The sequence below is a fragment of the Puma concolor genome, chromosome A2 (genome assembly GCF_028749965.1).
Source record: "Puma concolor isolate L17-30 chromosome A2, mPumCon1.1.hap2, whole genome shotgun sequence".
In the NCBI taxonomy this organism is placed as follows: domain Eukaryota; kingdom Metazoa; phylum Chordata; class Mammalia; order Carnivora; family Felidae; genus Puma; species Puma concolor.
In genome coordinates, this window is record NC_141668.1 from 90,454,678 (window position 1) to 90,476,857 (window position 22,180).

General features: G+C 40.3%; 1 protein-coding gene across 3 annotated transcripts in view; it reads left to right on the plus strand.

Annotated features, from left to right (window-relative positions):
• The window catches only part of LHFPL3 (LHFPL tetraspan subfamily member 3), a 575,393-nt gene that overhangs the window by 381,767 nt on the left and 171,446 nt on the right, over positions 1–22,180 (plus strand). For all 3 annotated transcript variants that reach the window (XM_086696885.1, XM_086696884.1, XM_025929806.2), the window contains exon 2: positions 16,011–16,247. In XM_086696885.1, the coding sequence (XP_086553011.1) occupies positions 16,011–16,247 (237 nt within the window). The remainder of the gene's footprint in view (positions 1–16,010; positions 16,248–22,180) is intronic.

Genomic DNA, 22,180 nt, shown 5'->3' on the forward strand with positions numbered 1-22,180 from the left:
AAAAACAGATGTGAAGGAAAATCTGATGGGGAAAGGGAGCACGAAATAAAGAGGGGGAAAAAAAGGGAATTCAAACAATTTGCCACAGTTGTCTTTTTCATTAGATTTTTTGTGTGTTTGTTTTAGATGTCATAAATCAGTCCTTCTGAGTCCACATAACCTTTATCTTAAGCATCTGAGGGGCTAGGGGATGGGAGGGCAGAAGTGACACTAAAGAGGAGCAGAATAGATGTAAGGAACAGTCAGCTTGAAGATTTTGTCATCCAGAGCCCCATCATGCTGTTCTGCCCTTATTTTTCTTTATCTCTCTTTTTTTCTCTTTATTTTTTAAAATTTAAATCTAAGGTAACATATAGTGTAATAATGATTTCAGGAATAGAATTTAGTGGTTCATCACTTACATAACACTCAGTGCTCATCCTGACAAGTGCCCTCCTTAATGCCCATCACCCACTTAGCCCATCCCCCCACCCAACACCCCGCCAGCAACCCTGTTTGTTCTCTGTATTTAAGAGTCTTACGGTTTGTCTCCCTCTCTGTTTTTATATTATTTTACTTCCTTTCCCTTATGGTCATCTATTTTGTATCTTAAATTCCACATATGAATGAAAGTATATGGTATTTGTCTTTCTCTGACTTATTTCATTTAGCATAATACACTCTAGTTCCATCCACATTTTCGCAAATGGGAACATTTCATTCTTTTTTTATTGCTCAGTAATATTCCATTGTGTATATATACTACATCTTCTTTATCCATTCATCAGTGAATGGACATTTTGGCTCTTTCAATACTTTGGCTATTGTTGATAGTGCTGCTGTAAACATTGGGGTTCATGTGCCCCTTCGAATCAGCACTTGTGTATCCTTTGGATAAATACCTAGTCGTGCAATTCCTGGATCATAGGGTAGTTCTATTTTTAATTTCTTGAGGAACCTCCACAATGTTTTCTAGAGTTGCTGCACCAGTTTGCATTCCCACCAGCAGTGCAAAAGGGTTCATCTTTCTCTGCATCTTCGCCAATATCTGTTGTTGCCTGAGTTGTTAATTTTAGCCTTTCTGACAGGTGTGAGGTGGTATCTCATTGTGGTTTTGATTTGTATTTCCCTGATATGAGTGATGTTGAGCATCTTTTCATGTGTCCAATAGCCATTTGGATGTCTTCTTTGGAAAAGTGTCTATTCATGTCTTTTGCCCACTTCTTCACTGGATTATTTGTTTTTTTGGATGTTGAGTTTGGTAACTTCTCTATAGATTTTGGATACTAACCCTTTATCCCATATGTTGTTTGCTAATCTCTCCTCCCAGTCCATCGGTTGTCTTTAGTTTGGTTGATTGTTTGCCTCACTGTGCAGAGCTTTTATTTTGATGAGGTCCCAGTAGTTCATTTTTGTTTTTGTTTCCCTCGCCTTCAGAGACATGTGAAGTAAGAAGTTGCCGTGGCCAAAGTCAGAGAGGTTGTTGCTTGTCTTCTGCTCTAGGATTTTGATGGCATCCTGTCTTATGTTTAGGTCTTTCATCCATTTTGAGTGTATTTTTGTGTATGGTGTAAGAAACTGGTCCAGGTTCATTCTTCTGCATGTCGCTGTCCAGTTTTCCCAACACCATTTGCTGAAGAGACTGTGTTTCTTCCATTGGATATTCTTTCCTGCTTTGTCAAAGATTAGTTGGTCATTTTTGCAGGTCCATTTCTGGGTTCTCTATTCTATTCCATTGACCTATGTGTCTGTTCTTGTACTAGTAATATACTGTTGTGATTACAGCTTTGTAATACAGCTTGAAGTCCAGAATTGTGATGCCTCCAGCTTTGGTTTTCTTTTTCAGAATTGCTTTGGCTATTCGGAGTCTTTTCTGGTTCCATACAAATCTTAGGAGTGTTTGTTCTAGCTCTCTGAAGAATGCTAGTGTTATTTTGATAGGGATTGCTTTATATATGTAGATTACTTTGAGTAGTATCAACATTTCAACAATATTTATTCTTCCAATCCATGAGCATGGAATGTTTTTCCATTTTTTGTGTGTCTTCTTCAATTTCTTTCATAAGCTTTCTATAGCTTTCAGCGTATAGATTTTTCATCTCTTTGGTGAGGTTTATTCCCAAGTATTTTATGGGTTTTGGTGCAATTGTAAATGGGATTGATTCCTTGATTTCTCTTTCTGCTGCTTCACTTTTGGTGTATAGAAATGCAACTGATTGCTGTACATTGATTTTATATCCTGCAACTTTGCTGACTTCATGGATCAGTTCCAGAAGTTTTGTGGTGGAGTCTTTTGGGTTTTCCTCATGTAGTATCATGTCATCTGCAAAGAGCAATAGTTTGACTTCCCCCTTGGAGGCTTTTTTTTTTTTTTTTTGGATTCGTGTTGTCTGATTGTTGAGGCTAGGACTTTCAGCACTATGTTGAATAACACAGTGGTGAGAGTAGACACCCCTGTCATGTTTCTAACCTTAGGGGGAAGCTCTCAGTTTTTCCCCATTGAGGATGATATTAGCGGTGGTTCTTTCATATGTGGCCTTTATGATCATCAGGTATGATCCTTCTATCCCTACTTTCTTAAGGGTTTTTCTCAAGAAAGGATGCTGTCCTTCTTTTTTTGCATTTTGTCTATTTTTACATTTTGTCAAATACTTTTTCGGCATCTATTGAGAGGATCATGTGGTTCTTATCTTCTCTTTTATTAATGTGATGTATCACATTGATTGATTTGCAGATATTAAACCAGCCCTGCATCCCAGGAATAAATCCCACTTGGTCATGGTGAATAATTCTTTTAATGTATTGTTAGATCTGGTTGGCTAGTATCTTGTTGAGAAATGTTGGATCCGTGTTCAGCAGGGAAATTGGTCTGTAATTCTTTTTAGTGGGGTCTTTGGTGTTGGATTCAAGGTAATGCTGACCCCATAGAATGAGTTTGGAAGTTTTCCTTCCATCTCTATTTTTTGGAACAGCTTCAAAAGAATAGGTGTTAATTCTTCTTTAAATGTTTGGTAGAAATCCCCTGGAAAGCCATCTGGCCCTGAATTCTTGTTTCTTGGGAGATTTTTGATTACTGATTCAATTTCTTTACTGGTTATGGGTCTGTTCAAAATTTCTATTTCTTCCTGTTTCAGTTTTGGTAGTTCATACGTTTCTAGGAATTTGTCCATTTCTTCCAGATTACCCATTTTATTGGCATATAATTGCTCATAATATTCTCTTATTATTGTTTTTATTTCTGTTGTATTATTGGTTGTGATCTCTTTCATTCATGATTTTATTTATTTGGGTCCTTTCCTTTTTCTTTTTGATTAATCTGGCTAGAGGTTTATCAACTTTGTTAATTCTTTCAAAGAACCAGCTCCTGGTTTCATTGATTAGTTCTACTGGTTTTTTTTTTTCCCGATATCATTGATTTCTGCATAAGCTTTACTATTTCCCTTCTTCTGCTGGTTTTGGGCTTTATTTGCTGTTCTTTTTCCAGATCTTTTGGTGTTAGGTTAGGTTGGGTATTTGAGACCTTTCTTCCTTCTTTAGGGAGACCTGGATTGGTATATACTTCCCTCTTATGACCATCTTTGCTGCATCCCAGAGGTGTTTCAGCTGGCATGTTTTTATTTTCATTGGCTTCCATGTACTTTTCATTTCCTCTTTAATTTCTTCGTTAACTATTCATTCTTTAGTAGGATGTTCTTTAATCTCCAAGTGTTGATAGTCTTTCCAAATTTTTTTCTTTTGGTTGATTTAGAGTCTCATAGCATTGTGGTCTGAAAATATGCAAGGTATGTCTCAATCTTTTTCTATTTATTGAGGGCTGATTTGTGACCCAGTATACGATCTATTCTGGAGAATGTTCTATGTGCACTCAAGAAGGTGTATTCTGCCGCTTTAGGATGAAAGGTTCTGAATATATATGTTAAGTCCATCTGGTCCAGTGTATCATTCAAAGCCGTTGTTTCCTTGTTGATTTTCTGCTTAGATGATCTGTGCATTGCTGTAAGTGGGGTGTTGAAGTGCCCTACTATTATGGTATTATTATCAATGAGTTTCTTTATGTTTGTGATTTACCGATTTATATATTTGGGTGTTATATGGGGCATAAATATTCACAATTGTTAGCTCTTCTTGGTGGATAGACCCCTTAATTATGATATAATGCCCCTCATCTGTTGTTATAGTCTTTATTTTAAAATGTAGTTTGTCTGATATAAGTATGGCTACTTCAGCTTTCTTTTGACCACCATTAGCATGATAGATGGTTCTCTATCCCCTTACTTTCAATCTGCAGGTGTCTTTAGGTATAAAATTTAGCAGTATATACATATGTGGGTCTTGTTTTCTTATCCATTCTGATACCGTATATCTTTGGATTGGCATGTTTAGTCCATTGACATTTAGAGTGAGTACTGAAAGATATGAACTTAGTGCCATCGTGTTGCCTGTAGAATTGGTGTTTCTGGTGCTTTCTTCTGGTCCTTTCTTGTCTTTGTTGCTTTTGGTCTTTTTAGTTTTGTTTGGTCTTTTCTCCACTCAAAGAGTCCCCCTTAAAATTTCTTACAGGGCTGGTTTAGTGGTCACGACCTCCTTTAGTTGTTGTCTGGGAAACTCTTTATCTCTCCTCTATTTTAAATGACAGCCTTGTTGGATAAAGAATTCTTGACTGTGTATTTTTCTGATTCAGCATGTTGAGTTCAGTTCCTAGTCTAGATCATGTCTGTCCTGAATGATATTATGAGTCCTTTTTCTGGAAAGACACTGACAGCACTCTATAGCTTTATACAGCTGTTCTTTAACTGTTTAAGGACCAGTACTGGTGCAGAGGGATATATATAGAGATAAAGGTAGGTAGATGTTAGATAGATAGATAGACAGAGAGATAGATAGATAGATAATGGATAGTTGAGCAACTAAACTATGAAAAAGCATAGGCTGGGAGCCTGTTAGACATGTGCAAATGTGCACATCTTATCCCCGCCCCGCCTTGGAAGTAAGATCCTTCCATACGAAGGATGGTTGGAGTGGCATTCATCTTTCTTGAGCTTGGTTCCACTTCCGACATTTTTAGTATGCAATATTTAGTTCTTCCACGCGTTTCCTTTGAACAATTAATTTTTGCCATTTGTAGTTTTTAAAGCATTAAATTGTTACTTCAGGAGAATAAAAGTGAGCAAATTCATAAATACAAAGAACAAACTGGTGGTTGCCAGAGTGGAGGTGGGTGAGGGGGATGGGTGAAATGGGAAAAGGGGACTAAGATATACAAACTTTTGGTTATAAAATAAATGAGTCATGGGAATATAAAGTACAGCATAGGAAATATAGTCAGTAATACTGAATATCTGTGTATGGTGACAGATGGTAATTACACTTATCAAGGTGAGCATTTTATAATATACATTAATGTCAAATCGCTATGTTGTACACCTGAGACTAATATTATATGCCAACTGTACTAAAATTGAAAAAAACGTAAACATAAAAAAGTGAGCAAGCTGTGTAGAAGAAAAGCTCGCCACCATAAAGCTGGACTGGTGCCAAATTCTCCTACAAGAAAGTGTGTAGAAACGGGCACTCCAGGAGGTTTTGAGGAGGTCCAGCAGGGTTAGGAGAGCTCATCCTCGTTGAGAAGGAATTTAGTTGCTTCTAAAGTTACCCCTTGTACTGAGAAATGAAATACCAGTAGCCAGTTGGCATAAGACACCTGACCTTGTCCAATTCTAGCCAACAGCGACTTTCTGTAAGCTCCGTGATGAATCAGGGTGGAGAGCTAGGGTGCCCCTTCCTTCCACCTGCTACGCAGGAAGACGTTGGGTCAGTTGGTAAAGCATTTCTACAAGCCCATTATTTCCCATAATATATATAGGTATCGAGCATCAAATGAGTACAAATTTAGTCCTATATATGAATAATATAAGGTAAGTAGCAGGAAACGTTCAGTGATCTAGACTGGGCTCCTTGTTTTATAGATAAAATAGCCATGGCACAACGAGCCACAAGGAAAACTGCTGGCTGGGTAGTTACTAGTCTGTGTTGCCTTGTTTGGGGAGTTATCCTAGCTCAAGCGGATTTTGTTGGGAGGTTGGTGATAGGTGTACCACAAAGGGCTCTCTGTTCATAGGGCCATGGAGAAAGATAATCTTGTCTTCAGACCCTGTGTCTGAAATGCAGTGTAGATTTTAGCACATGAAAATGTTGCCTGAGGGGCGCCTGGGTGGCGCAGTCGGTTAGGCGTCCGACTTCAGCCAGGTCACGATCTCGCGGTCCGTGAGTTCGAGCCCCGCGTCAGGCTCTGGGCTGATGGCTCAGAGCCTGGAGCCTGTTTCCGATTCTGTGTCTCCCTCTCTCTCTGCCCCTCCCCTGTTCATGCTCTGTCTTTCCCTGTCCCAAAAATAAATAAAAACGTTGAAAAAAAAAAAAAAAAAAAAGAAAATGTTGCCTGAGTCAAGGGCTCTCCTGCAAACAAAGAAACAAAAACAATTTCAGACCTGTTTGTGACCTACCAGCACTATCAGTTTTGTTTATTGAAATGTTCCTTAAAACAGCCCCTATCGAGGGGCTCCTGGGTGGCTCAGTCAGTTGAACATCCAACTCTTGATTTCAGCTCAGGTCATGGGATTGAGCCATGTGTTGGCTCAGTGTGGAGCCTGCCTGGGATTCTCTCTCTCTCTCTCTCTCTCTCTCTCTCTGCCCCTTCCCCACTTGTGTTCTCTCTTTCTCTCTCAAAATAAATAAGTAAACTTTTTTTAAAAAATGTGTCCACTGAAATCCAAAGAAGCTACACAAAAACTTAAAAAGAACCTAATTGAATTATACCTTTATTTTTTTCTCAAAGCAGATATTATCTTACATATAAGTAACCATGTATAAATTAAAAAGGTACATATATATTCATAGTCATATATGTGTATGTATATATATATATATATATATAAAATCTCAAAAGGAATATAAGCACTTAAAGAACATATAAAAATGTTTGGCTGACACATAGCCAACTTAAAATATCAAGCCAAAAACTAAGGGCAGATTTTCTTGTGAAATGTGTATAAATCCAGATATATGTGTATTTGTGCAGTAAAACCACATTCATTCCCATTCCACGCATTTAGATTTTATAATTACTCTAATGATCTTGGCACTACATAGCAGATGAAGTACTGATTAGGTGAAAAAGTAGTGTAAACAACAGAAATATCTATACATATAAAAGCTCACAGTTTCTAAGCATCCTTTTGGTAGTGGCTCTTGTCCTCAAAGAATAAATGTCTAATTATAAACACCATGTTAAGCACTGCCAAGATTCTCTAAGTATTCTTAGCACCAAAACCAATATTCTAAAGTGATTTCATGTGCATCACTGTTGTTGACAAGTAAAAGGTAATAGTATAGTTGGGATTAAAAGCATAAATTCCAAAGCTAGACTGTCTGATTCAAATCTGGTTGTCCCACTCATGGGCTTTGTATGACCTTCAGCAAGCTGTTTGAAATTTATGTGCCTCCACTTCCTCATATATAAAAAATAAATAAACAAATAATGTTGGGGTTGACAGATAAGCATTGCATGAAAGCCCTCTGACCCCCCCTCTGCAATGGACTGGATTTTTTTTGACGTTTATTTATTTTGAGAGAGCATGCATGGGGGAGGGGCAGAGAGAGGGAGAGAGAGAATCCCAAGCAGGCTCTGTGCTGTCCACAGAACCCAACATGGGGCTCAGTTTCACAAACCATGAGATCATGACCTGAGCCACCATCAAGAGTCCACCGCTTAACCAGCTGAACCACCCAGATGCCCCTGGACTGGATTTGTATGTTTTCCCAAGATTCAGAGGCTGAAAACCTAATCCTACTGTGATAGTATTAAGAGGTGGGGCCTTTAAGGAGGTGATTAGGTCATGAGTGTGGAACCCTCATGGATAATTAGTGCCTGTATAAGAAGGGGCAGAGAGCAGGCTAGGTTTCTTTCCATGCTGTGAGGACACGAGCGTCCTCACCACAACCCAGCCATGCTTGTCCTCTAATCAAGGCTTCCAGTCTCTGAACTGGGAGGCCCTCCTAAGCTCTGAACCCCCTGAGAGAGAGAATTGGCAGCAGGAAACCAAAATATCTCCTTTATCATGAGAAAGATTGGGTTGAAGAGATGGCTCTGGGTGTCTTAACCAAAAGGACTTTCTATGTTGCTTCCCCAAAATGAGGCCTTCTTACCTTCCTACTCCGAGACAGCAGTGGAGAATCAGGCCCGCCCTGTGTGAAATCGCCAGCACAGAGGAGTGGAACACAGGCCTCATGTAGGCCAGCAGCTCCTAAGGTAAGGTCAGGAAGGGGCTGGGCCACTATGCCCAGGTTCCCTCGGGGAAATCCCTCCATCTCCATAGAGAGGAATGAGAAGTGGGATAAGTGGCCAAGGGCTTTTCGAGAAAAATCCCTCTTTGTGGAAACTGGAAAAGCCAGGAATATGTGCTCTCCTGTTTCTCTTGGCTTTGAGAATTGAAATGATGAAATGATATGCTGTGTACCCCACTCAAGGGGAGTGTCAAGAATTATTAGCTATTGTTATGAGATGTAGTATTATTAACTGTGTCACTATCAGGAGTTTAAGAAATTTGATTGGATCCAAGATCTGTATCAAAAGCTGTCTAGGGACACCTGGGTGGCTCAGTCAGTTAAGCATCCGACTTCAGCTCAGGTCATGATCTCACTGTTTGTGAGTTCAAGCCCTGCGTCGGGCTCTGTGCTGACAGCTCGGAGCCTGGAGCCTTCTTCGGATTCTGTGTCTCCTTCTCTTTCTCTGCCCCTCCCCCACTCGTGCTCTGTCTCTGTCTCTCAAAAATAAATAAATGTAAAAAACATAAAAGAAAACTGCCTAGCAAACGTTCTAGAGATCAGAACAGCATTGTATTTTTACGTTCTAAATTCTGATTTGCATTATACTTCGCTATTAAGCCTCAACATTTGGGTAAATTAGCAAGTGATGTTGTACCATTTAAGTGTGTTTCCTCTTGTATCATATTCCATGAAAGTTGTTTCTCCGCTGTGTTGCTCCTAAGAGCCGGTGTGGGCAGACTCCTGATTATCCCCTTTCAGCTACGCTCGGGGCTCACAGCTGATTCAGCACAAAGTACCGAGAGATGTGTGGCTCTTTACTCAGGCAATTAGGGCTGAGCGTCGAGGCAGAGCACAGGATCTTTTATCATCCTCACACATCACTGTCTGACCCTTCTGAGAGCCCAGAGTTTGTTTACACCTGCTCTCCCCCCCCTTCACCCCCCCCCCCCCCCCCCGCTCTCTAGGGGATGTTGCACCTTTCGTGCTATGACCTCAAGTGAAATGCTCGTAAAATTACACTGGATTTAGAACCAGAATTTATCGGGAGACCATTTGTTCTCCACCAGACTGTCAACCGCAGTATTTCATGTCCCGGATTACCTAGCAACTCCGTTTTCCAGAGGTAGACTGAGGTGTAGGCATCACAGCTTTTCCAGATGTGTAAATAGGGTAGTTCCGGTTTGCGGGCTGTGTGCTAATGAAGATGCTGGGGATGCGTGCCTCTTCTTTACCAGGTGTTTAGAGTGACAGTCAGGTGAACGCTCCCCTTGCAGAGCGCGGCGCGGCAGCTCTCTGGCGTCAATCCCTTCCCTTACTGCGTGCCTGAATAATTGATAGAGTTAAGTGGATGCAGGTTTGTTTTTCACCACGTTCCCCGTGAGTGCTTCAGCAACATGAGGCAATTTATCATGCTTTTTGTGCAACAGTGCATAGACTTTTTAGAGAATGAATTTAGTCTTCCTCTTACTGTCCAAAAAAATAGCCGTTCTCAGGTTCGCAGCATTCAGTGTCCTGACCGGGACAGTTGGCCCAGCAGCATCAGCCTGTACACATGACCCAAATCATAGACAACCTCCCTCTTACCCACCCACCCCCCCGTTGCTTTTTTCATCTTGCTTCGTTTTCCTTTGGAGAAAGACCCAATTAAAAACATTGGTAGATTCTTCTAAGGACGTTTCCTTCACAGAGGTTACATTCAACTCTTTGGCCAGAAAATTGCCAGAGCAATTAGTGGCTCTAGGGAACCACTGGCTGTTTGTGTACTATTTCAGAGGAACCCACTGTGGGGCATCAGCTTCTAGACCGAGGGGCCTTTTAGAATGTGAATGCTTCCTAACCATTTGGAACATGCTTAAAATGGAAATCAACGGGCCTGTCCTCACAAGGATGCCTTTATTATATGTTGTAAGTTGGAAGGTGTCATGCCGGCATGCAGAGAGCATCCTTCTCTGCTCACCTCCAGCTTGTGAGCTCTCATTTCTAACACTCAAAAATGTTCCCTGATAGTCTTCCAGAAAACCCACTGCTGAAGTGAAGGAATAGATAGCTGCGAGTCAGCTAGGCATTTCCTAGGTGACTTTCTACCAAGAAACCCATTTGGGGATAATAGCCCAATTGGAACTAATTCTCCACTATCCCTTGTGGTCAGGAAATAGCATGTCCAAATTAATCAAATGTTCTGGTGATTTATGTTCTCTACTGTTGAGTATAGTGATGCTGCTTCATCTTATAGGATGATCAATTTGTAAAGAATTAGAAATAATTACAAAACCAAGAGGAATAGTGTTTAATCGTTCGTTGACTGAGACATTAGCCTAGGCTCTTACGGATACTGCTTAGTTTGGATTAGGAACAGCTGTTGGTTTCTGCTGGCTATCCACATCATGCAGGTGAATAGGGTTCTGATTAATAGGATGCCAGGAAACAGAATTTATTATAGCACACACTCATTAATGCAAAACACAGTAATGCCTTTCCAAAGAAACTAACAGAGCCTAAACTATTTTAATGGCTCCATTTAATCCTAAACACACTATAACTTTGGGGAGACTTCACATTTCAAAAATAGCCAAATAGGGGAAATTTGGATAGGGGCAGAAGAAAATGTATATTTTGATAATACATTGTCAGAAAGTACAATTTTTATCGTGTAATGACCATCTAGAAGCACAGCTTTCAAAGGGATAGGATTTCTTTATTTAAAAATTGGATTTGGGGCGCCTGGGTGGCTCAGTCCGTTGAGTGTCTGACTTTGGCTCGGGTCATGATCTCACGGTCCATGGGTTTGAGCCCCGCATCGGGCTCTGTGCTGGCAGCTCAGAGCCTGGAGCCTGCTATGGATTCTGTGTCTCCCTCTCTCTCTTTCCTTCCCCTGCTCATGCTCTGTCTCTCTCTCAAAAATAAATAAGCATTAAAAATTTTTTTAGGGGCGCCTGGGTGGCACAGTCGGTTAAGCGTCCAACTTCAGCCAGGTCACGATCTCACGGTCCGTGAGTTCGAGCCCCGCGTCAGGCTCTGGGCTGATGGCTCAGAGCCTGGAGCCTGTTTCCGATTCTGTGTCTCCCTCTCTCTCTGCCCCTCCCCCGTTCATGCTCTGTCTCTCTCTGTCCCAAAAATAAATAAACGTTGAAAAAAAATAAAAAAAAATTTTTTAATTGGATTTTAGGGGCACCTGGGGTGGCTGAGTCGATTGAGCATCTGACTCTTGATTTTTGGCTCAGGTCATGATCTCACAGTTCGTGAGATTGAGCCCTGCATTGGGCTCCACACTGACAGCATGGAGCCTGCTTGGGATTCTCTCTGTCTCCTTCTCTCTTTGCCCCTGCCATGCGCATGCGTGTGCGCACTCTCTCTCTCTCCCTTTCTCTCAAAATAAACTTTAAAATCCAAATTTTACTTATTTTTTATCTCAAGTTTCACTTACAAAGATTTAAAAACTTTTAAATGCAGTTGATCTCATTTTTACTATTATACAACCATTCAGATTTTTAAAAACCCATCAATTAGAAAAAGATCAAATGTTTAAGAGAAGTCCAGCGAGAAGTGGTTGAGGCAACCAGTACATCTCCCAATGCCTTGTGGCCTGCAGGATACCTGGAGTACCCTTGCTGGGGGGACCTAAACATTTTCTGTAGGAGGCCAGAGCCCAACCCTGTTAGCCTGGTTTTGTCTTAAGATTTCTCTGAACAGTCACTCCCTTAGACTATCGAAAATAAGAATTGTATTTCAAAAATTCTATTTTTGTAACTTGGAGCAAAATAGCCATTGCATAAGATGAAACACAATTGCGTATCCTCTCTCTTCTCAGATTTCTCTCAACATTGCGTTAAGGAAATCCTATGCTTTGAAGATAGGGAGCGATGTATTGCCACTCATACTCTCATGTGGTTTTAGTTTCTGGTTAATTCTGCCTCTATTGTTTTTATCCTCATTTGTAACTCAGTTTCCAGATATGGAAACTTTTAAGTGTAGAAAGACTTTGAGAAAAGATGTCTTTGTTGATGTCACTATTCCACAAATACCCCGTTGTGGAGAACTTGTCCTATAATATCTAATAACCTTCCCAAACTTGTGTCACTTGGTGATTTCTATTAAGTTTTGCTAGAGCTTTAAGTAGTATAATAGAGTGTCCTTCTCTAAGTGATTGCCATTCATAAAGGAAAAATATTTGGTTTTCATTTTTTCTGTATAAGAAAGTAATTTACTCCTACATAAACATTATTTAATGTGTAAGAAAAAAATTGAGAATATCTTTAAAATCTTCCATGTAACATAGCATTTTTAGAGATTTTTCTCAACTGTGGTTTGGATTCAAACCACTGTGTGTCTTCCCAAGTAAAGTTAATTTTTGCTAATGGAAACCACATCTTTTTAAAAAATACACAGATCATTATTGCTAGAAATACCTCGGAGAGCATGTTGGAATGGAATGCTAGGAGTTCCAGAAGAAGTGGGAATTTGAATTTTGAAATAGTCAACTTTTTTCAAATTGTTCTCCTGAGTACTTGGAATCTGTTGTCTAATCATAACAAAAGTGTCTCTGTTGAATGTCACCTTTCAAAGATGAGTCTTAAACTAGATTTGTGACATTGGGTGGTAATGATATTGAATTCTATAAACTATATATTTTTTAAACCTTTCTGTTTTCTAATGTGTATTTATTTTTGAGAGAGAGGGCACAAGTGGAGGAGGGGCAGACAGAGAGGGGGACAGAGGATCCAAAGCAGGCTCTGTGCTGATGGCAGAGAGCCCTATGCAGGGCTCGAACCCACTAACCATGAAATCATGACCTGAGCCTAAGTCAGACACTTAACCGACTAAGCCACCCAGGCGCCCCTATAAACTGTATTTTAGAGTATACTGTCTAGGTGTGATAATTGATTTATTCATTCGTTTTACTTTCCCATTCAAAAATATTTTAGTGCTAGAGGTCTACAAGGCACTGTTTTAGGTGCTATGAATATGGTGACTTAACCAAAGATTCCTTCCTCAGAAAGCTTACACTCTGTTAATTGAAATAATACTTGTAAATAAGTAACAAATGTAAAAAGCTACAAGGACTCTGATAGGTACAGTCAACAGCTTCGGGCGTTCCAAGAAGGGCAGTACCATAGGTCAAGAAGAATTTGAGATGGCTTGCTTTGTGGAAGGTATTGCATTTGACTTGACCGATGAAAGATACTGAAGAGTGGAACATTTAAGGACAGTGGTAGCAAATACTCCATGTAGAAGAAGAAAGAGAAGGGTCCAAAAACTTGGTGCATGGACAGGAAGTCGGCTGTCATTCAACCCAAGTGAAATGGAGATTATGAAGGGAAGAGGGGCTGGGAAAGTAAGTGGGGGCTGGATCATGGAGCCTTTGGGTACCTGAGATGTTTGAGTGTTCTTCAGTACCAGTGGGAAGCCACCATAGGTTTTGAGCATGATGGGCTCAGCGGTCTCATGTGATCTGGATTGGAGTGAGGGTGAACCGAAATCGGAAGGAAGTTAGTTTCCTTCTGTGACATATGAGGCTTAAAGTATGGAAGTGTTGATGACACCTATGCAGAGATAGTGCCTACGTGGATGAGAGAAGCATGGCAACATTTGGGACAGGGGGGGCAAAGAAAAGAGGAATCAAGTGTGACCCAAAGTTTTGAAATCTTGTTCTGTAAAAGAAAAAGGAACCCTAAATCAAAGTTCTCCCAGGTGGTCTCCCTGTGTGTCATCCCTTTGGGTTCTGTGTCCTCCACACCTGCCTTGTAGAGTCATGCTCCTATTAAAAACATAGGAAATTAGGTGTCCACTGCTGGTTTGTTCAAGAAGTAGCAGCTTTGACAGTTGCACGAAGTGTTTGGCCTTGACCATCACACAACTCTAAGTTGGTAATGCCATCAGTCTTTTTAAGTGACATGCCCTAGAAACAGTAACCTTTCTGGATGCATAATCCTGCCTCCCTTGCAGCCTCAACATGATCACGTTCTCCATCCCAGTGGCTGATCTCCTGTTTGCTCCTCAAATACCCCAGGCCTCTTTCCAACCCTGAGGCCTTTGCACATGCTGTTGCCTGGAACATTATTCCCATCAATTGCACAGGTCTAGTGTCTTGTCTGTTTTTGGTCCCAGCTTAAATATCCCCACTTCTCCAAGAGATGTACCATTATTCTTTAACTGAGTCCTTTGTTTCTTTCCTACCCAGTACTTAGGACTATGTACTTAGTACTATAATTACCGACTACTTTATTTGCATGTTACTCTTTTTTTTGCCTCTTTCCCTGATAAAACATAAGCCATGTATCTTTTCCTAATTGCTATATCTCTAAGCACCAAGAACTGTGTCTGGCACTCCATCATAAAAAATCAATAAGTACTTTTTGAATTAGTGAGTGAACGAATACATTCGTGAAGTAATGAATGAATACACCTGTTGAGAAAGCTCTGTATAGGGGGGCCTGGTGGCTCAGTCGGTTAAACATCTGACTTCAGCTCAGGTTGTGATCTCACAGTTCTTGAGTTTGAGCCCCACATTGGGGGCTGTGCTGACAACTCAGAGTGTGGAGCCTGCTTTGGATTCTGTGGTTCCCTCTCTCTCTGCCATTCCCCTGCTTGTGGTCTGTCTCCCTCTCAAAAATAAACATTAAAAAATATATATTTTAAAGGAAAGCTAGGGGCGCCTGGGTGTCTTAGTCTGTTAAGTATCCGACTTCAGCTCAGGTCATGATCTCACAGCTTGTGGGTTCAAGCCCTGTATCGGGCTCTGTGCCGACAACTCAGAGCCTGGAGCCTGTTTCAGATTCTGTGTCTCCCTCTCTCTCTGTACCTCCCTGCTTGTTCCCTGTCAAAAATGAATAAACATTAAAAAAAATTTTTTAAGAAAGCTTTGTATAATCTAAAACTATCCTCACTTACCCCTAAATAATCCAATTAAATATAAAGAGTGGCAACAAATAGCTACTAATCTTCTTTAATCTGCAAAGTAACATACTCTATAAAAAGCATTCATATGATTCCCACAGTGATATTTGGAAAATAAAATATAAGTATTCTCCTTAAGTTCCTGAATTTCCATAAAATCTCTGGTACCACACCATGCTGCAACATTTTTCAGCCTTTTAAAAAATGAAATAGAACAGAAGCTAGAAAATACCATGGTGTGCTGAATCTACTAGGCATGGTTTCAAGAAACTTCAGAGTGTGTGTGTGTGTGTGTGTGTGTGCGCGCGCGCACGCACACGTGGGTGTGTAGGAGGATGCAATAGAAAATTATTTTTTTACTGTGACTCAGTCAATATACACTCTGGTATTTTCCATGTTATCCTAATCCCTCATCTGGCTGCTGTCCTAGCTCTTCAAAGCCAGTGTTGAATTGTCATTCTGCTGTGTTCTGATTCCTTACAGCTTATTCGCAATGGAAGCCTTCCCACAGATGCAACCAAAATTCAAGTTTTTTAGTATTTTCTTATAGATCAACAAACCTTGACCTCTCTCAGAATGCTCAGGCTTGCTGTAAATAGTGTTCACGTACCTTTCACTGCAATACTAGGCTGTTTTTAAGTAAACCAGGAAAAAAACACACACATACAACCATTCAGGGTAGGACAGTGGTAAGATTTGCTAGTTTTTAAATCAAGAATTTAAAGCAATGTTTTGACACCCAGTAGCAATATTTGCTAAAATAACATCTATGTTAACTGCTTTTTTTTTCCCTCTCTTTTTCTCTCTTCATCAAGCTGCCTGCCTTGTGCTTGGCTGTATGATTTTCCCTGATGGCTGGGATTCAGATGAAGTCAAACGGATGTGTGGAGAAAAGACAGACAAGTACACTCTTGGGGCGTGTTCAGTCCGCTGGGCATACATCCTGGCCATTATTGGGATTTTGGATGCCCTGATCCTCTCGTTTCTGGCATTTGTGCTTGGTAACCGACAAGACAGCTTGATGGCAGAGGAACTGAAGGCAGAAAACAAAGGTAAGATTGCTTTGGGGAACTCTTATCAGGACACTTCAAGCACATCAAATACCAGTGCTTCCCATGTGGGTCTAATTTCGTGCATCTTTTAATGCTGTCTAGTTCATAGACTTTCTCCTAGACTCAACTCCAGAAGTTTATGCAATTGAACTACAGGATTTTCATACTTACCTTTCTAAGACTCTGAGTCCATTATTATTTAAATGCATTTTTCCAGTTTCTTTTTCCCTCTCTCTGAAAGTTCATGACTAAGGTAATTTTTTTTTTTTGTCTACTTGGTTAAATGGAGAGTACATCCTTTCCATGTATTCAGCTATTTTCCAGGCTGAAATAAATGTCCGGGGAATCTCCTAAAATCATCTACAAAGGTCTTTATTAAACTGTTCACAATCATTGTATTTGAATTCAGACTCCTCCTCTCAGAGAGAAGGCATGATACTGGCCCTAACAAGTTGCAGTTAGGGATTTCAACAGTTACCTAATTAACTGAATTTGAAATGTGTTATCTGGGTAGTGAAAAAGCTCTTCTATTTCTTTTCAAAAAGAAAATGTCTTCTGAAACACAAAGAGACTAGAATAAAAAAAATAGAGCACTGGCTGGTGAATGACACATAAATGTTCAAATGATAGAGTGCCAATAAAAAGTAGCAAGTCATTATTCAAGAGGAATATTAATTTTCCTTCCAGATTTTTAAACCAGTTGTTGGGGCATAGAATTTTACTACCTCTGTTCATTGCAGACTTAGATTTATTTCGCTGTTTTATCTTTAGGTAACTTTTAATTTTAAGACTTTGGACTTACATTGGCACCTTCAATTGGGTGGCTGCTGTTTGTAGTTCCCATTTCTGATTGGAAACTAAATCCATCCTTGAATTAGGAAATGTAGCTTACTGTTTCATGTAGTGGCTCTTGAGTGCTTCAGCGGGCCTCAAATCGAGGTATAGATTCGTATCTACAGGATACTACAGGAGGTAATGACAGTGTAGCAAGCTTTATATTTAGACCATCACTGGTGATGCTTGTAAACTATGAACTATACAGAAAGAAAATCAAGCGGTCTGGGGAAGCAGTCATCCTTGAGTTCTTTATCTCCCTGATTTATGGGCAGAACACGCACTAGTTTATTTGGTGTTAGCAAAAATGTTCTAAACACAAAAATCTTGCACAAGGGAGCAGTGCTTTCTAAAAACACAGTTATTCCCTCTCACGGTTGTCCTTTCTAGATTTGAAGGATGATGTACCTCATAATGCATGTTACAGATTTAAAGTGCTTTCACATGTGCTTATTGATTTGGAGTCCTTGTCCCGTTGTTGTCTTTGTGATTTGGTGCATGTATACAGGTCTCTGTCCAGTTAGCTTCACCTCAAAGCGAATAATAAGGATAGCTCAATGTCAGAATAAGTTGCCTTTCCCTAAAGGGTGACTTAAAGAAAACATCATTTTGTTCTGCAAATGCTTGATTTCTACCACCACGTAATAATGGACTGAGTGCTATTTATTCACTGTACAATTTAAAGTTATACTGAGGGGCGCCTGGGTGACTCAATCGGTTGAGCATCTGACTTGGGCTCAGGCCATGATTTCATGGTTTGTGAGTTGGAGCCCCGCATCAGGCTCACTACCATCAACACAGCCCATTTCCGATTCTCTGTCTCCTCTCTGCCCGTCCCATGCTAGTGCTCTTTCAAAAAAATAAATAAATAAATATTTAAAGTTATACCAAGAACCTTTAAACTTTTCAGACATCTGTTGACCCCAAATAAGGAAATCAAGAAAAATAAAAAAAAAAAAAAATCAGGAAGATTTTTCACTTGGCAATGGAGAACTGTCAGTTCTATCCACACAAATGAGTGACAATTCTGAATTCATGCTTCGGAAGGTAACAGCTAGGATTAAAGGGTTTTCAAAGTGGGTCTTTTCTTTCACTGGAATTGGTTCCATGTTGATATCTGATCCCTTCTGTCTAGGTTTTCATTTTTAAAAGGCATCTTTTCCACTCCAATGCCTTGATAAGTGTTGATGGAGAAGGAAGTCAAAAGAGGCCAGTATAAGGTTTAGGGAGTCTCTGTGCATGATTGTTCTGTGTGCATTATCTTCATTTGCTTGTATCACATTTACCTGTGTCCATAGTTCCTTCCATCTGGTTCTGAAGGACCCAGATCAGTAGCAGTTCCTCTGCATCAAATCCGATCCAGTAAAGTAGCCGAGAGCATCGGGCCATACTGAGGAACGTGTCAGTTGTACCACATTCTTATACACAATCAGAATTCTTTTATCTGAATCCTGAGAATGTATCAACAGCTCTACTGTGTAGACATTTCAGATTCTCATACGATAGGATCTGTATAAAATCAAACTCAGATTACAGGAAATGTAATCAGACCTGCATGTTTCTTAGAAATGGTAAAAGATAGGGGCGCCTGGGTGGCGCAGTCGGTTAAGCGTCCGACTTCATCCAGGTCACGATCTCGTGGTCCGTGGGTTCGAGCCCCGCGTCAGGCTCTGGGCTGATGGCTCAGAACCTGGAGCCTGTTTCCGATTCTGTGTCTCCCTCTCTCTCTGCCCCTCCCCCGTTCATGCTCTGTCTCTCTCTGTCCCACAAATAAAAAATAAAAACGTTGGAAAAAAAAAAAAAAGAAATGGTAAAAGATTTATGGTTGCTGTGCAAAATAGCTTTTATTGTTTGGTATTATTTAAACACTTATTCAGTGTTGAAACTTGCAGACTTGGGGAGACCAGCCGATGATTGTGTATGTGTGCATGTAAACAATTTCACTAAACAGGAGTTTACTTGCTTTCTAGTGTATGCAATAAGCAAAACTAAATACCATCAGTGTTACTTTCTATAAATCTTAATGGAGGAGAGATCTGATGAGAATAATTTGTAAATATGAAATTATATTTGAATAAGTGCTTTTACAATTTGCATGGCTACATTAATATACCTTTTCACTTACTAAAACTATGTTTTCACTATTCTTCCTCTGTCCTTTGGTAGTTGAGTCCTCCTTTGGATTCCAGGGCAATGCAAAGAGACAGAGGCCAGTCGAGCTCACGGAATTTTAGAAGAATTTACTAATTCCCTAATGGCTTGTGGTATCCTAAAAGCAGACAATACCATATCTCAAGTCTTGGCTCAAAAGAATAAAGCATTCATATGTTCTGATATACATTATATTACTCTACAGACCAATACATTTTACAGTCTTCTTCCAGTTTCATGGTCTGCTGATCATCCTAACAACCTACATCCTATAATAAGTAGCAAGAGTACTATACAGAGGATAAACCTACAAGAGGAGCATATGCCCCCATTTTAAACAAGTTTGTCCTGAGCAGTCTCATGATAGGATCATCTTCTTTTTGTGGCTTTTATAATGAATGTAGCAACACGCTTCTGTGTTTATCTGGAAAAGCCACAAAAGGGGTCCAGGTTTTCCATGTATTGCTACAGTAAGGATATTGCTTAGATCCATGAATCCTTCCTAACAACCTCCCCAATGGATAAAACAAGAATCACTGTTATGTAAATTGTAGACTATATCAAAAAAGGGAAGAGAACTCCATTCTAATTGTTGAACTGTGTTCCATTCACAGATTCCTTAAGGGAATATAGGACACTACTGAGCCATAAATTAACCATCACAAAGTACTGTTCAAAGGGAAAACAAGGGGAAGATATATAGGTGAGCTTTCTACCTCGATAAACCACCGCCTCCTAAAATACATGTCCAGGAGTGCCTGGGTGGCTTGGGCAGTTGAGTGTCCTACTCTTGATTTCACCTCAGGTCCTGATCCCAGGGTCATGGGATTGAGCCCCGCATCAGGCTCTGCACTAAGTGTGGAACCTGCTTAAGATTCTCTCTCATCTTCTCCTCTCCCCTGCTCCTGCTTGCTCTCTCTCTAATTAATTAACTTTCCTGGGAATTCACCCCAATCCCATTAGAGTGTATGTCACCCTTCAGTACCACCTACAAATATTTAAGCCTTTTCCAGGAATGCAACAATAATTTGAAAGTGGTCTCAGCTGAAGTTTGCCACAAATTGTAAAATGGCAAGATTGGAATAAGGGAGTTTCCACGGAATTTCAACCAGCAACTTTGAAGAATCCAAGGGTTACCTCAGCAGGAGCTTCTCTGAGAGAGAAAGTGAATCATCTATGTTGCATCATCACAGTCCCACAATATTTTCTCATGGAAAAAAAATCAAAAAAACAAAAAACTCCACTGAAAAACAGAAGCAAAAACTATTTTAAATACGTGACTAACTTCTGCAGGAGTTAGCACTTACAAGAAAATTCGACTGTGAATTTGAGAAGCCAGCCCCGCAGGCTGTATGCCATCCCCGGCTCTGGGGATAAGAGCAGGTGGGCAGGTGTTCGTTGTTGTTTGGGAGCTCGACAGCATGATTTCTAAATGAGCCAACAACAGGAGGCATTTCACCTTGATATGCCGCCTAATTGTGTATTTTAACACACTGAACTGTGAAGTCAATTTAATTATGTAAAATTAAAGTTTCATCCAGATAAAAAGGATTTGAAATGAAAGCTTCATTTCCAATTTCTTTCATTAATTGTGAAAGGATAAATAATTACATTTTCCAGAACTCCCGTGCCACAAATAGCTTGTTCCTTGTGAGATGCCGTTCATAAAAAGCCATGTTTCAGAGTTTGTGTGTATGGTCTTTGGAATTGCTTATCAGATAATTGAGTCCTCTCATGAACAGTTTTAAAGTCATTCTGTCTTCTAGCACTTACACTGCAAATGAGAAAATATGATTATCCATTAAGAGGTGACTCTAGCTACCATTTATTAAGTGGCTTAAGCTCTTTTTAATGCTATAATAGGTGAAGTTAAATTCATTTTACTCAAGTAACTAATTGAGAAGCCCTTCGGTATTTTGATTTAAGGTGCCATGGCATGCCATGCCACAGCCCCACTGTGAGTGGCAGCGTGGGGGAGTGAGGAGAGCGAGCACTGCCTGGAGCCAGTGTGGGCTCTCATGTTACCTGAGCGCCCTGCCCCCAGATCTTGATAGTTGCAGAATTAAACTTCCTCATCTATGCAGTGAGGGCTTGTCTAAATGGCACCGGAGGTTTCTTCCAGCTCTAATTCTGGAGACACTTTCAGAAATGTTCCTTGAAGTTGCTCTAAGGGCAGTAAGAGCTCGTGCCCTCAGAGCAGTGAAGACACTAATGGCTCTTAGGAACTTGTTAACAACAGAAGAGTAAGAGAAGGGAAAGATGAGGTCAACAGGAAGGAGCTCTAGGCTGCCCTGAACAGCACTGTCATGGCCCCATCATTCACACCACCAAGTGGAAGGGGTCAGGTTTAGAAATTCTGGTCCGGGGCACAGGAGCCTGCTGGCCTCACTAATTACCACGTTATGTGGCGTCCATGTGGACACCTCGACAGTGGACAGAGCCCTGGATCAGAGAGGAAAACTTTGTTTCTGGTCTCAACTCCGGCACACAAGAGTCATTATGGCTTTAAGGAAGTCCCTAACATCCCAGAGCCTCAGTTTCCCCTTTTCTAAAATGAGAAGGATACTACCCAGGTCTGCCTCCTGCATAGGGTTGAGAGAGTCCAATGAAAGCATGTGTATGAAAGCAGTTTATAATCAATATCTAGATAAGCTTTACTAGTTACTAATCATTTTTCCCATATGATATTTGATCTTTGCAGTAATGCTGTGAGAAAGCTATCATCATTCTACTTCTACACATCAGACACTGCGGCTCAGAAAAGTTAAACATTTTGTCTAAATTTTCATGGCTGTGAAGGAATGAATCCAGGGCTCAAACACAGTCGTTTTACTCAAACTTTCAAGTTTTTTCTACCATACAAGATGTTGGGATAATTTCTTAAAATATGCCGATTCTGTTGCTTTCAACTTGACCAATGAGCCCTGTACAACTAAAGAGTTTAGTCT